We start from the raw sequence: 16,596 nt of genomic DNA, 5'->3' as shown, positions 1-16,596 counted from the left end.
AATATGCCAGTACCCCAACGTGCCAGTACCCCAACGTGCAAGTACCCCAACGTGCAAGGACCCCAACGTGGCCCGGGCTGCGAGGGCCCTTTATAGCTGATCGCAGCTCTAGTTCTTCTTCTTCTTCTTCTTCTTCTTTATTCTCCGCAAACGATCGCGATTTTGGGTACCTAAACATTCACGAAAACTCACAGAACTTTGCACACTCCTCAGGCCCGGCGAAAAATTTGATATTAAGTCGTCATAACAATGCGACTCGATAGCGCCCCCTAGCGTAGAAAAATAAAAACCAAGCCCGGCACGTTTGAGCTCGAGCAACAAAAATTGGCAGGCACGTGTAGCACCCCGAGACGCACAAAAAAAGTCTATTGGGACCATGTAGCTAAAATGTACAGGAAGTGAGCTATGAATTTTTTTATGTCCAATTTTGGCCTATTTTGGCACATTCACTGTGGTCATGCTTTTTCCCCCTTTGCAAACATTTTTCATCCAATTGACTTCAAACTTGGCATTTATCATCTCAAGACCTGAGAGAACAACTGGGCAAAACATCTTGCCTTTTTGAAATACTATATGACGGGGGCGGGGCATCAAATATTGCCTTTAAAATTTCATTTGTCCAGAAAGAGCAAATGCTTAATAACTCCCATGTTCAAGCTCCAAAAAATCTCAAACTTCTCAGGCAACGTAATAGTCACGGCCTGAAAACATCTATATGACAAAATTCAGTTATACATATAGCGCCACCTAGTGGTTACAATAAATGTCATACTTTACGTTTTTAGCTACTGTGCTGAGCTTGTTGAAGGGATCCATTTGAAAATTGGTCAGAAAAGCCTTAAGATGTTGATCATGCCCCACACCGAATATTGTAACTTTTCGCCAAAGGGCGTGGCCGCTACGGTGACGCAAAGTCTGAAGATTTTTCGTGAAAATAAAAGCTGCATTAACTTGACCGAGATGATCCTATCTTCTCAAAATTTCACACATTTGATGAGAGTCCAGCCCTAAAGACATCTACTGACTTATATTTCATCTAACTGATAGCGCCACCTAGTGGCAATTTTTTTTCTTACGAATTTTCTTCTACGTTTTTCTCCAAACACGTTAACTGGACCTACCTCATATTTGCTCAGATGAGGGTTTCGGCCTTCATGATGTCACAACACGAAGTTTGTGAGTTTTCGCGAATTACTGTGGGTGTGGCTAAGTGCTGTTCGCCAAGAAAATAACGCCAGTTTTGAGGGTCTAAACATGCACAGAAACTCATGAAACTTGGCACACACATCTGGCCTGGTAAAATGAGCAATATTTTATTGTTGATTGTGCTATTTTTACAAAAATGACTCAATAGCGCCCCCTAGAAGTTTTTAACGAAGCAGCCCCGGTTGTACGTTTAAGCAAGAACGACGAATATTTTTAGGTGTATGAGGGAGCCCAAGACCTACAAAAAAAGTCTCTTGGACCCATATGCTAAAATGAACAGGAAGTGAGCTACGAATTTTTGAATGTCCCATTTTTGACAATTTTTGCACATTCACAGGGGGCAGACTTTTGCCCACTTCTCCTACACGTTTCATCTGACTGAGTTAAGACTTGACCTGGACCATGTCAAGTCCTGAGCCAACGACAGGGGGAAAAATCTTGACCTTTCGAAATACTATATGATGAAGGCGGGGCATCAAAATTTGTGTTTCGCACTGAAAAAGGATATGCTTAATAACTCCCCGGTACATGCTCCAAAAAATCCCAAACTTGACATGTATGTTTATCGTCAAGGCCTGAAGCTATCTCTATGACAACATTCAGTTATATATGCAGCGCCACCTAGCCCTTGAGGCATAAAAAAAAAATACCCCACATACGGTATTTTGTACAAAAAAGGTAAACTCATTCTAAGTGTGATAACTAAGTCATTTATGAATATTCTTTTAGTTTCCACCACTCAAAATGTTCACTGGCATCAGACTTATCCAAACATATATATATTTTTTTTTATTTTTGATAGCCTCTGTGGACATTAAAAGCAATATCGTGAATGAAGGATATGCTTAATAACTCCACGGTACATGCTCCAAAAAAAATCCCACACTTGACATGTATGCTTATAATCAAGGCCTGAAGCTATCTCTATGACAACATTCAGTTATATATGCAGCGCCACCTAGCCCTTGAGGCATGAAAAAAAAAATACCCCACTTACGGTATTTTTACAAAAATTGTAAACACGTTTCGCAATGAAAAAGGATATGCTTGATAACTCCCCGGTACATGCTCCAAAAAATCCCAAACTTGACATGTATGTTTATCGTCAAGGCCTGAAGCTATCTCTATGACAACATTCAGTTATATATGCAGCGCCACCTAGCCCTTGAGGCAGAAAAAAAAAATACCCCTCTTACGATATTTTTACCAAAATTGTAAACTCATTCTCAGTGTGATAAATCAGTCATTTATGAATATTCTTTTACTTTCCACCACTCAAAATGTTCACTGGCATCAGACCTATCCAAACATGTGTATTTTTTATTTAGTTTTATTTATTTTTGATAGCCTTTATGGACATTAAAATCAGTATCGTGAATGAAGGATATGCTGAATAACTCCCCGGTAGATGCTTCAAAAAAATCCCAAACTTGACATGTATATTTCTAGTCAAGGCCTGAAGGTAACTCTATGACAAAATTCAGTTTTTAATACAGCGCCACCTAGTCCTTGAGGCATAAAAAAAAAAAACACGGTATTTTGTACAAAATTTGTAAACTCATTGTAAGTATTATAACTAAGTCATTTATGAATATTCTTTTACTTTCCACTACTCAAGATGTTAACTGGTATCAAACCGATCCAAACATATGTACTTTTTTATTTTGTTTTATTTATTTTTGATAGCCTCTATGGACAATAAAAGCAACATCATGCAATGAGTACGAGCGATGATGGGTATATATACTTTTACAAAAAATACCAATCAGGTCACCTCATTCCCAAAAAATAAAAAAAGACGCTGATTTTTGCAGATCTTAACAATCACCAAAACCCATTGAGCTTGACACACACATCACACCTGGCAAAAAAAAACCACATGTAAATGTTTATCATGCCATGTTCAAAGAAATTTTGCTCCTAATGTGCCAGTACCCCAATGTGCGAGTACCCCAACATGCAAGTACCCCAACGTGCAAGTACCCCAATGTGGCCCGGGCTGCGAGGGCCCTTTATAGCTGCTCGCAGCTCTAGTTATTATTATTATTATTATTCTCCGTAAACGATCGCATTTTTGAGGACCTAAACATTTCCGAAAACTCACCAAACTTTTCACACTCCTTGGGCCCGGCGAAAATTTGATATTATGAAGTTGTCATAACAATGCGACTCTATAGCGCCCCCTAGCATAGAAAAATAAAAACCAATCCCGGCATGTTTGACCTAGAGCTACGAAAATTTGTAGGCACGTGTAGTACCCCGGGATGCACAAAAAGTCAATTGGGACCATGTAGCTAAAATGTACAGGAAGTGAGCTATGAATTTTTTAATGTCAAATTTTGGCCTATTTTGGCACATTCACTGTGGTCATGCTTTTCTCCCCTTTGCAAACATTTTTCATCCAATTGACTTCAAACTTGGCATGTATCATCTCAAGACCAAAGACAACAAGTGGGCCAAAAATCTTGACTTTTCGGAATACTATATGACGGGGGCGGGGCATCAAATATTGCCTTTAAAATTTCATTTTTCCAGAAAGACAAAATGCTAAACAACTCCCATGTACAAGCTCCAAAAAATCTCAAACTTCTCATGCAACTTAATAGTCATGGCCTGAAAACATATATACGAAAAAATTCGGTTATATATATAGCGCCACCTAGTGGTTATAATAAATGTCACACTTTACGTTTTTAGCTACTGTGCCGATGTCGTTGAAGGGATCCAGTTGAAAACTAGAGCTGCGAGCAGCTATAAAGGGCCCTCGCAGCCCGTGCCACGTTGGGGTACTTGCACGTTGGGGGACTGGCACGTTGGGGTACTGTCACATTGGAAGCAGAATTTCTTTGAAAATGGCATGATAAACCTTTACATGTGGATTTTCTTTGGCAGGTGTGATGAATGTTTCAAGCTCAATGGGTTTTGTTGAACGTTAAGATCTGCAAAAATTAACACCCATTTTTATTTTTAGGCAATAAGTTGCCCTGATTGGTATTTTTTGGAAAAATATATGTACCCATCATCGCTCGTACTCATTGCACAATGTTGCTTTTATTGTCCATAGAGGCTATCAAAATTAAATCAAATTAAATAAAAAAGTATGCATGTTTGGATAGGTCTGATGCCAGTGAACATTTTGAGTGGTGGAAACTAAAAGAATATTCATAAATGACTTAGTTATCACACTTACAATGAGTTTACAATTTTTGTAAAAATACCATATGTGGGGTATTTTTTTTTCACGCCTCAAGGGCTAGGTGGCGCTCCATATGTAACTGAATATTGTCATAGAGATACCTTCAGGCCTTGACTATAAACATACATGTCAAGTGTGGGATTTTTTGGAGCATGTACCGTGGAGTTATTAAGCATATCCTTTTTCATTGCGAAACACAAAATTTGATGCCCCGCCCTCATCATATCGTATTCCGAAAAGTCAATATTTTTCTGCCCGTCGTTTGCTCAGGTCTTGACATGGTCCAGGTCAAGTCTGAAGTCAGTCGGATGAAACGTGTAGGAGAAGTGGGTAAAAGTATGCCCCCTGTAAATGTGCAAAAATCATCAAAAATGGGACATTTAAAAATTCGTAGCTCACTTCCTGTTCATTTTAGCATATGGGTCCAAGAGACTTTTTTTGTAGGTCTTGGGCTCCCTCATACACCTAAAAATATTCGTCGTTCTTGCTTAAACGTACAACCGGGGCTGCTTCGTTAAAAATTTCTAGGGGGCGCTATTGAGTCATTTTTGTAAAAATAGCACAATACATGATAAAATATTACTCATTTTACCAGGCCAGATGTGTGTGCCAAGTTTCATGAGTTTCTGTGCATGTTTAGACCCTCAAAATCGGCGTTGTTTTCTTGGCGAACAGTGCTTCGCCACGCCCACAGCGTTTCGCGAAAACTCACAAACTTCGTGTTGTGACATCATGAAGGTCGAAACCCTCTTCTGAGCAAATATGAGGTAGGTCCAGTTAACGTGCTTGGAGAGAAACGTTGAAGAAAATTCGTAAGAAAAAAAAAAATGCCACTAGGTGGCGCTTTAAGTAAGATGAAATATAAGTTCGTAGATGTCTTAAGGGCTGGACTCTCATCAAATGTGTGAAATTTTGAGGAGATAGGATCATCTGGGTCAAGTTAAAGCAACTTTTATTGTCACGAAAAATTATCAGATTTTGCGACACCGTAACGGCCACGCCCTTTGGCGAAAAGTTAAAATATTCGGTGTGGGGCATGTTCAACATCTTAAGGCTTTTCTGACCAATTTTCAACTGGATCCCTTCAACGAGCTAGGCACAGTAGCTAAAAACGTAAAGTATGACATTTATTGTCACCACTCGGTGGCGCTAAATATATAACTGAATTTTATTATATAGATGTTTTCAGGCCGTGACTATTAAGTTGCATGAGAAGTTTGAGATTTTTTGGAGCTTGCACATGGGAGTTATTAACCATTTTGTCTTTGTGGACAAATGAAATTTTAAAGGCAATATTTGATGCCCCACCCCCGTCATTAGGGGTGTGAATTGCCTAGTACCTGACGATTCGATTCGTGTCTCGATTCGATACCGATTAATCCCGATACGAATTTATAAGTCGATTGTTGCGATTTTTTTTCATTTAAATTTAGAAAATACTAATCAGTAAGCTTGTAGTGTAAGATTTATATGAAAATGTATTATTTATTTATCTGAAATTTCAGTCTCATAGAGGTTGTAATCTGTTTCATGTTTGAACAGCATTAAAATAAAATATTAAGGCTTAATGTTCCGTTCATATAACATTCTTCCATGCTCAAGGTGTGAATCCTAACCCGAAGTCAGACGTTTTGTTGAATATTTTTCCATTAAAAATGGAAGTTTAAAAATCGATTCACACACACACAAAAAAAAAAAAAAAAGGCAATATGATAAGACATTGAATCGGTAAGACTACCGAATGAACAATTCTGAGCTCTTAAAAAAAAAAAAAAAAAAAAAAAATCGTTTTTTTTTTAAATTGAATCGATTCGAGAATCGCGCGATGTAGTATCGCGATATATCGCCGAATCGATTTTTTTTAACACCCCTACCCGTCATATAGTATTCCGAAAAGTAAAGATATTTTGCCCAGTTGTTGTCTCAGGTCTTGAGATAATACATGCCAAGTTTGAAGTCAATCGGATTAAAACTGTTTGCAAAGGGGGGAAAAGTATGACCACAGTGAATATGCAAAAATGGGCCAAAATTGGACATTCAAAAATTGATAACTCACTTCCTGTACAAATTTCGTAGCTCTAGGTCAGACGTGCCGGGATTGTTTTCTATTTTTTTATGCTAGAGGAGCTATAGAGTCTCGTTGTTATGACAACATCAGAATATCAAATTTTTCGCAGGGCCCGAAGAGTGTGCAAATTTCGGTGAGTTTTCGTAAATGTTTAGGCCCTCAAAAATGCGATCGTTTGCGGAGAATAAAGAACAAGAAGAAGAACTAGAGCTGCGAGCAGCTATAAAGGGCCCTCGCAGCCTGGGCCACGTTGGGGTACTTGCACGTTGGGGCACTGGCACATTGGAAACAGAATTTTTTTGAAAATGGCATGATAAACCATTATGTGGATTTTATTTTTTTTTCCCAGGTGTGATGATTGTGTCAAGCTCAATGGGTTTTGGTGATTAAGATGTGCAAAAATCAGCGTCTTTTTTTATTTTTAGGCAATGAGTTGCCCTGATTGGTATTTTTTGTAAAGGTACATATACACATCATCGCTCGTACTCATTGCACAATATTGCTTTTATTGTCCATAGAGGCGATCAAAAAATAAATAAATGAAACTAAATAAAAAAGCACATATGTTTGGGTCGGTCTGATGCCAGTGAACATATTGAGTGGTGGAAAGTAAAAGAATATTCATAAATGACTTAGTTATCACACTTACAATAACTTTACAATTTTTGTAAAAATACCGTAAGTGAGGCATTTTTTTTTTTTTGCCTCAAGGACGAGGTGGCGCTGTATTTATAACTGAATTTTGTCATAGAGATACCTTCAGGCCTTGACTATAAATATACATTTCAAGTATGGGATTTTTAGGGGTGGGAATCTCTGACATGAGGCCGATTCGATATGTATCTCGATAGACAGGTTGCGATTCGATTGAAAAACGATTATCTTTCAGAACAGAACGGTTCGATGCGGTTCGATTAAGTTTGGGAACGATATGATTTTCGATTCGATACGATTCATTTCAATATTCAAAACTTATATTGACATTTGTTGCTTGTAAACATTAATCTTAAAACACCACAAATTTTTACAGTATCTACAAATGTGTTTTAAAAAAACAAAAAAAACAAAAATATCATCTATATTTTTATATATTGAATCAATTATTTAAATGGACCGCAACAAAGGGCTGGGCGATATGACTGAAAAATGTACCAGGTTAAATATTTATTAGTCGTTATTGAGAGTTATAATTGTTTTTTATTTTTTATTTTTTTTTTATTCAAAATAAGGATCAGGAAAAAAAGGCTGATAATTCAATTTGAAATATAAATATTTAACCTTTAAAAAGACACCAACACAATTAAACAGAATATGTGCACATTGTGAAGTATTTCAGAAACATAAATTTAAGACATGAAATAAACCTACCGTCCAGCCAAAAGAAATATGAAGCCACCTTATGGAACAATAAATCTATCAAACACATTTTAACCACTTAATATATCAAAAAATATTTCCAAAAGTGCCCTTCCCTTTTTATCAACAATTTTTGTTTTTAACAATATTTGTTTTTATTTTGCCATCATATTCATTTTTGGTTAATGTATGACATCTTTTTGTTTTTTTTAATCTGAGACAAGATGATGACCACGGAATCACGACTGTTTATGTTTTGTTTTTTTGGGCTGTCCATTTTGCGTTTGATGACGTAATCACGGGCACGTCTCAGTTCTCCTATCTAATGCTCATGCTAGTTGTATACATTGACAGGGAGCCACAAACTGAGAAATTAGATACTTGCAGTGTGCTTTTAGCATAGCTGGTGTGTTGGCTGTGGGACATACCTGTTTCGTTTGAATCCATGCATTGGATCGTCACGGGAGTTATTCTTTTTGGCTCGCGCGCAGTACCAACGCCGGCCCAGGACATACAAGTGCACCGAGAGGACTCGATAGCAATGGGTTAGCTTCTGCTAACTGTTGCATGTTGTCACTCGTTGTGCGCGCGCGCGCGCCGTGTCGCGAGCACCGCGTTGACGGTAGGCTCCTTCCCAAGGTGCGTAACGTCTTTGCATTATGTTTACAACATCCGGGGAATGAAGCGTCTCTGAGCGCTACTTTGCTAGCTCTCTGTAAACAGGGAAGTAGCTTGAATAGTGATGCTACTGAAATGTAAACAAAACAAGTAGAGCACGGCGCAGAACTCTTGCTATTGTTATGAAAACCATAAAGCCTCACTCGCAACCGATTCACAGCCACGCGATATCCGGTCCACAGCTTTACAAGCAATGTATCTAAGGATTCCCGGCGGATTTTGTATCTATTGACAAGTCTGCTACCGATACGGTCGTTTAGCTCCCCTTGACGACCGATGGTTCGGTCGAATCGGTTTTTTGTCCCACCCCTAGGGATTTTTTGGAGCATGTACCTGGGAGTTATTAAGCATATCCGTCATTCACGATATTGCTTTTAATGTCCATAGAGGCTATCAAAAATACATAAAACTAAATAACAAAAATATGTGTTTGGTTAGGTCTGATGCCAGTGAACATTTTGAGTGGTGGAAACTAAAAGAATATTCATAAATGACTTAGTTATCACACTTAGAATGAGTTTACATTATTTGTAGGAATACCGTAAGTGGGGTATTTTTTTTTCATGCCTCAAGGGCTAGGTGGCGCTGCATATATAACTGAATGTTGTCATAGAGATGGCTTCAGGCCTTTACTATAAACATACATGTCAAGTTTGGGATTTTTTGGAGAATGTACCGGGGAGTTATTAAGCATATCTTTTCATTGCGAAACACAAATTTTGATGCCCCGTCCTCATCATATAGTATTTCGAAAAGTCAAGATTTTTTTCCCCTGTCGTTGGCTCAGGTCTTGACATGGCCCAGGTCAAGTCTGAAGTCAGTCGGATGAAACGTGTAGGAGAAGTGGGCAGAAGTATGCCCCCTGTAAATTTGCTAAAATCGTAAAAAATGGGACATTCAAAAATTCGTAGCTCACTTCCTGTTCATTTTAGCATATGGGTCCAAGAGACTTTTTTGTAGGTCTTGGGCTCCCTCATACACCTAAAAATTTTCGTAGATCTTGCTTAAACGTACAACCGGGGCTGCTTCATTAAATCTTTCTAGGGGGCGCTATTGAGTCATTTTTGTAAAAATAGCACGATCCAGGATAAAATATTGCTCATTTTGCCAGGCCAGATGTGTGTGCCAAGTTTCATGTGTTTCTGCGTTGGTTTAGGCCCTCAAAATTGGTGTTGTTTTCTTGGCGAACAGCGCTTAGCCACGCCCACAGCGATTTGCGAAAACTTACAAACTTTGCGCTGTGACATCATGAAGACCGAAACCCTCACCTGAGCAAATATGAGGTAGGTGCAGTTTATGTGGTTGGAGAAAAGCATTGAAGAAAAATCGTAAGAAAGAAAATTGCCAGTAGGTGGCGCTATCAGTAAGATGTAATATAAGTTCGTAGATGTCTTAAGGGCTGGACTCTCATCAAATGTGTGAAATTTTGAGAAGATAGGATCATCTGGGTCAAGTTAAAGCAGCTTTTATTGCCGCGAAAAATTACCAGACTTTGCGGCACCGTCGCGGCCACGCCCTTTGGCGGAAAGTTACAATATTCTGTGTGGGGCATGATCAACATCTTAAGGCTTTTCTGACCATTTTTCACCTGGATCCCTTCAAAGAGGTTGGCACAGTAGCTAAAAACGTAAAGTATGACATTTATTGTCACCACTAGGTGGCGCTATATATGTAACTGAATTTTATCATATAGATGTTTTCAGGCCGTGACTATTAATTTGCATGAGAAGTTTGAGATTTTTTGGAGCTTGTACATGGGAGTTGTTAAGCATTTTGTCTTTCTGGACAAATGAAATTTGAAAGGCAATATTTGATGCCCCGCCCCCGTCATATAGTATTTCAAAAAGTCAAGATTTTTTACCCAGTTGTTGTCTCGGGTCTTGAGATGATACATGGCAAGTTTGAAGTCAACTGGCTGAAAAATATTTGCAAAGGGGGTAAAAGTATGACCACAGTGAATGTGCCAAAATGGGCCAAAATTGGACATTCAAAAATTCATAGCTCACTTCCTGTACATTTTAGGAAATGGCTTCCAATTACTTTTTTGTGCGTCTCGGGGTGCTACACGTGCCTGCCAATTTTCGTAGCTCTCGCTCAAACGGGCCGGGGTTGGTTTTTATTTTTCTACGCTAGGTGGCGCTATAGAGTCGCGTTGTTATGACAACTACATAATATCAAATTTTTCGCCGGGCCCGAAGAGACTGCAAAGTTTGGTGAGTTTTCGTAAATGTTTAGGCCCTCAAAAATGCGATCGTTTACGGAGAAGAAGAAGAAGAAGAATTCTTACAAAAACAAGAGGGACCTCGCAGCGGTCGCTGCTCGGGCCCTAATAATAATAATAATAATAATTCGAACGAAAAACAATAGGGACCTTGCAGCGGTCGCTGCTCGGGCCCTAATAATTTTTACAAAAACAATAGGGACCTCGCAGCAGTCGCTGCTCGGGCCCTAATTAGTCAGAAACGCCTTAAGATGTTGATCATGCCCCACACCGAATATTGTAACTTTTCGCCAAAGGGCGTGGCCGTTACGGTGCCGCAAAGTCTGATAATTTTTCGTGAGAATAAAAGCTGCTTTAACTTGACCCAGATGGTCCAATCTTCTCAAAATTTCACACATTTGATGAGACTCCAGCCCTTAACACATCTACAAACTTAGATTTCATCTTACTTATAGCGCCACCTAGTGGCAATTTTTTTTCTTACAAATTTTCTTCAACGTTTTTCTCCAAACACGTTAACTGGACCTACCTCATATTTGCTCAGAAGAGGGTTTTGGCCTTCATGATGTCACAACACGAAGTTTGTGAGTTTTCGCGAAAATCTGTGGGCGTGGCTAAGCACTGTTCGCCAAGAAAACGCCAATTTTGAAGGTCTAAACATGCACAGAAACTCATGAAACTTGGCACACACATCTGGCCTGGTAAAAGGAGTAATATTTTATCATATATTGTGCTATTTTTACAAAAATGACTCAATAGCGCCCCCTATACCAATCAGGTCAACTCATTCCCTAAAAATAAAAAAGGACGCTTATTTTTGCAGATCTTAACAATCACCAAAACCTATTGAGCTTGACACACACATCACACCTGGCAAAAAAAATCCACATGTAAAGGTTTATCATGCCATGTTCAAAGAAATTTTGCTCCTAATGTGCCAGTACCAAAACGTGCAAGTACCCCAACGTGCAAGAACCCCAATGTGGCCCGGGCTGCGAGGGCCCTTTATAGCTGCTCGCAGCTCTAGTTAGGGCCCGAGCAGCGACCGCTGCGAGGTCCCTATTGTTTTTGTAAAAATTCTTCTTCTTCTTCTTCTTCTTCTTTATTCTCCGCAAACGATCGCATTTTTGAGGACCTAAACATTCACGAAAACTCACCAAACTTTGCACACTCCTCAGGCCCGGCGAAAAATGTGATATTATGAAGTCGTCATTGCAATGCGACTCTATAGCGCCCCCTAGCGTAGAAAAAATAAAAACCAAGCCCGGCACGTTTGAGCTAGAGCAACGAAAATTGGCAGGCACGTGTTGCACCCCGAGACGCACAAAAAAAGTCTATTGGGACCATGTAGCTAAAATGTACAGGAAGTGAGCTATGAATTTTTTTATGTCCAATTTTGGCCTATTTTGGCACATTCACTGTGGTCATGCTTTTTCCCCCTTTGCAAACATTTTTCATCCAATTGACTTCAAACTTGGCATTTATCATCTCAAGACGTGAGAGAACAACTGGGCAAAAAGTCTTGCCTTTTCGAAATACTATATGATGGGGGCGGGGCATCAAATATTGCCTTTAAAATTTCATTTGTCCAGAAAGAGCAAATGCTTAATAACTCCCATGTTCAAGCTCCAAAAAATCTCAAACTTCTCAGGCAATGTAATAGTCGCGGCCTGAAAACATCTATATGATAAAATTTAGTTATACATATAGCGCCACCTAGTGGTAACAATAAATGTCATACTTTACGTTTTTAGCTACTGTTCCGAGTTCGTTGAAGGGATCTAGTTGAAAATTGGGCAGAAAAGCCTTAAGACGTTGATCATGCCCCACACCGAATATTGTAACTTTTTGCCAAAGGGCGTGGTCGCTACGGTGCCGCAAAGTCTGAAGATTTTTCGTGACAATAAAAGCTGCATTAAGTTGACCGAGATGATCCTATCTTCTCAAAATTTCACACATTTGATGAGAGTCCAGCCCTAAAGACATCTACGAACTTATATTTCATCTTACTAATAGCGCCACCTAGTGGCAATTTTTTTTCTTACGAATTTTCTTCGTTTTTCTCCAAACACGTTAACTTGACCTACCTCATATTTGCTCAGATGAGGGTTTCGTCCTTCATGATGTCACAACACGAAGTTTGTGAGTTTTCGTGAATCGTTGTGGGCGTGGCTAAGCGCTGTTCGCCAAGAAAACAACACCAATTTTGAGGGTCTAAACATGCGCAGAAACTCATGAAACTTGGCACACACATCTGGCCTGGTAAAATGAGCAATATTTTATTGTTGATTGTGCTATTCTTACAAAAATGACTCAATAGCGCCCCCTAGAAATTTTTAACGAAGCGGCCCCGGTTGTACATTTAAGCAACATCTCCGAAAATTTTTAGGTGTATGAGGGAGCCCAAGACCTACAAAAAAGTCTCTTGGACCCATATGCTAAAATGAACAGGAAGTGAGCTACGAATTTTTGAATGTCCCATTTTTTACGATTTTAGCACATTTACAGGGGGCATACTTTTGCCCACTTCTCCTCCACGTTTCATCCGACTGACTTCAGACTGGACCTGGACCATGTCAAGACCTGAGCCAACGACAGGCGGAAAAATCTTGACTTTTCGGAATACTATATGATGAGGGTGGGGCATCAAAGTTTGTGTTTCGCAATGAAAAAGGATAGGCTTAATAACTCCCCGGTACATGCTCAAAAAAATTCCAAATTTGACATGTATGTTTATAGTCAAGGCCTGAAGGTATCTCTATGACAAAATTCAGTTATATATACAGCGCCACCTAGCCCTTGATGCGTGAAAAAAAAAAATCCCACTTACGGTATTTTTACAAAAATTGTAAACACGTTTCGCAATGAAAAAGGATATGCTTAATAACTCCCCGGTGCATGCTCCAAAAAATCCCAAACTTGACATGTATGCTTATAATCAAGGCCTGAAGGTATCTCTATGACAACATTCAGTTATAAATACAGCGCCACCTAGCCCTTGAGGCATAAAAAAAAAAATACCCCACATACGGTATTTTGTACAAAAAATGTAAACTCATTCTAAGTGTGATAACTAAGTCATTTATGAATATTCTTTTAGTTTCCACCATTCAAATTGTTCACTGGCTTCACACCGATCCAAACGTATGTACGTTTCCGTTTTGTTTTATTCATTTTTGATTGCACCTTTGGACAATAAAAGCAACATTGTGCAATGAGTACAACGAGCGACGATGATATACACTTTTACAAAAAATACCAATCAGGGCAACTCATTGCCTAAAAATAAAAAAGGACGCTGATTTTTGCAGGTCTTAACAATCACCAAAACCCGTTGAGCTTGACACACACACAGGCAAAAACAATATTCTACATGTAAAGGTTTATTATGCCATTTTCAAAGAAATTTCGCTTCCAATCTGCCAGTACTCCAATCTGCCAGTACCCCAACGTGCCAGTACCCCAACGTGCAAGGACCCCAACGTGGCCCGGGCTGCGAGGGCCCTTTATAGCTGCTCGCAGCTCTAGTTATTATTATTTTTTCTGTAACAGGCCTAGTTCAATGTATTATTCTTGTTGGCTTCAACTCATTCTGAAGGTTACTGTCAGATTCATAGAAATTGTTTTCTTTAGGCTTTAGCCTTAAAGATACGCACAACCGAGGTGCAGGTGATGGTGGCATCTGCGCAGAAGAACTTGATGGAGGAGAGGCTCAAACTTGTCACTGAACTTTGGAACTCGGGCATCAAGGTAACCGTTAGACTTTTCTGCTGTATTTAATCTGTAAGAGTTGTCATCTAAAGATCTTGAGGCATTGACAGAGCTTTAAACTACTATGAAATGAATAGTTCTACATAATGCAGCAAACAATCATAACTATTACGCAGGTCCTGTCACTAAACAGACTATTCAGGAACTGAAAACTCACACTTCGGTATTGTTTTAAGGACAGAAGAAGAGAACAAATTGAAATCTTTTGCGTAAACACGCACAGATTTAAATCTCAAAATAACTTTCTCTGAAGAGATGTTTTTCTAATCAATGACTTCATCTGAGGAGCAGTCTTCTAATTTTGAGGTTAGTAATCCCAGGGACCTAAAGCAAGAGTTTTATTAACAAAAATACAAGATAACGGGGGAGTTGAATACTTGCAATTCGGCACCCCTGGATTTGCATATTTTGGGAATTTACAAAACTAATAATTTTCAATGTTTTTAAAATATTATTTTGTATTTTTTTTTCTACTCCATTTCCTTCAGTGTTTGATGGAAAATATTTTAATGGCAAAAAATGTCTTTACCCATAATCACCAGTGTAACAATTTTACATTTGCCAAACTTTACAAACTATTTAAACCCTATTTAGTAGTTGTAGTAGTAATCAGTCGTGTGTGGGGGTGTTCGTGTGTGTGTGTGTGGGAGGGGGGGGGGTGTGAGTGAGTGAATGAGTGCAGGGCTCGACAGTGCGAGCATTTCACTCCCAAATGCGGGTAACTTTCAAGTGCATGCTAGTGAACAAAAATGCAGCTCGCGCGGCGCGAGTGCATTAATGCTCCCTCTGCACTATGTTTAAAACGTACATTCGAAAGTCGCTGTGTCCTCCGCTGGCTCTGCCGTACTAGCAACGAGAGCGCGCCCCCGTGCGGCGACTCAATCTAATAGTATTTGAGTTGAAACATGAGCCGCTGCAATGTGATTGGCTGGCTACTTCCTGAGCGTACGTGTACACGCGCACCGCGCAGACTACAATATTTACATACAAACATATGTAACGTGGCGCTTTTCCACTGGACTGGTTCCACACGGAAGCGGCATTTTTTTTGTCCCCGGATACCTCTGTAGCGATAATTGGGTCGTCTTTTGGACGAATTAATAATCTGGACGTTACAGAGGTAAATTGTATTTACCTCGATAACCTCTGGGGCACCACGTTGTCTTTGCTTTGGGTTAACAGGAGCAAACAACGACCAAAATCCTTCTTTCATCAGTCATTGATAATCTAAAGTCGCCACACTCGATATTCAGTGGTTCGTTGTACTAACAAAAGAATAATAATCCACTCGGAAACACAGATGACTTAGGCGGAATAAAGTTTATAAAACATGCATTTATTCACGATTGCTACACTACAGAATCAAAATACTGCCTATCTAACTATTCTACCGTCAGAAGAAAAGAAATAAAATAAAGCGAATGAAAATAAGGAAGGAGTGCGAATGAATAAAGAAACAGGGAAAAGAGAAAATTTGACCTGCCAGATTTGTGATGTTTCAAACGTAAGTGGCACACAGTGGATACGCCGAGGTAGAAATCAAGCGCACTTACGAGACTTGGAGTTGCGTAGAAACAAACAGAAGTGGCGGCCTTTTTGACAAAGGGGGAAAAATAGTCAATGTTCGTTGAAAAAGGCAAGAAAAAAAAGGGGTTTATTCCACAGAGCAAGGGAGCCACGCCAGGGGCCTGGCGTAGTTGCGCGGCTCGTCCCTTGATTGGTTGGTCGACTTGGCGAGGTTGGTTCTGCCGGACGGCTGCCCGGTTCCAGGTGGAGTTCGGTCCGCTACGCGCCTGCGTACGGGGAAGGCCAGCCGTTGGAGGTGAGCTAGCACCGCGGCGGGGCGCCACCGAATAGCAGGTGAGGTGCTGAGCGGCTGAGGTGCGCAACCTTGAGTCCGGCGGTGCGTTGCAAGTGTACCCGGGACCGCGAAGGTCGGGCGGGTAAGCACCGATAGTGGAACAAAAAAACAAAACAACAAAACAAAAGAGTCTTTAGTCAGCGTTGCAGTTTGCACTTGCTTTGGCGTGGCGTGGCGTGGAGCGAGGATCCGATCTCGTTAACGGATCCTGCCAGGAAAGAAAAAGGCCACGTGGTTTG

General features: G+C 39.9%; 1 protein-coding gene across 3 annotated transcripts in view; it reads left to right on the top strand.

The window, feature by feature from the left end:
* The window catches only part of LOC144011554 (histidine--tRNA ligase, cytoplasmic-like), a 29,289-nt gene extending 14,769 nt beyond the window's left edge, over positions 1–14,520 (top strand). For all 3 annotated transcript variants that reach the window (XM_077511675.1, XM_077511676.1, XM_077511677.1), the window contains exon 5: positions 14,359–14,520. In XM_077511675.1, coding sequence (XP_077367801.1) covers positions 14,359–14,505 — 147 coding nt within the window. In that variant the 3' untranslated portion in view covers positions 14,506–14,520. The remainder of the gene's footprint in view (positions 1–14,358) is intronic.
* The last annotated feature ends 2,076 nt before the right edge of the window (positions 14,521–16,596 follow it).

The sequence above is a fragment of the Festucalex cinctus genome, unplaced genomic scaffold (genome assembly GCF_051991245.1).
Source record: "Festucalex cinctus isolate MCC-2025b unplaced genomic scaffold, RoL_Fcin_1.0 HiC_scaffold_290, whole genome shotgun sequence".
NCBI lineage: Eukaryota > Metazoa > Chordata > Actinopteri > Syngnathiformes > Syngnathidae > Festucalex > Festucalex cinctus.
Note: the sequence above shows the minus strand (reverse complement) of the source record. Positions and strands in the feature narration are given on the sequence as shown.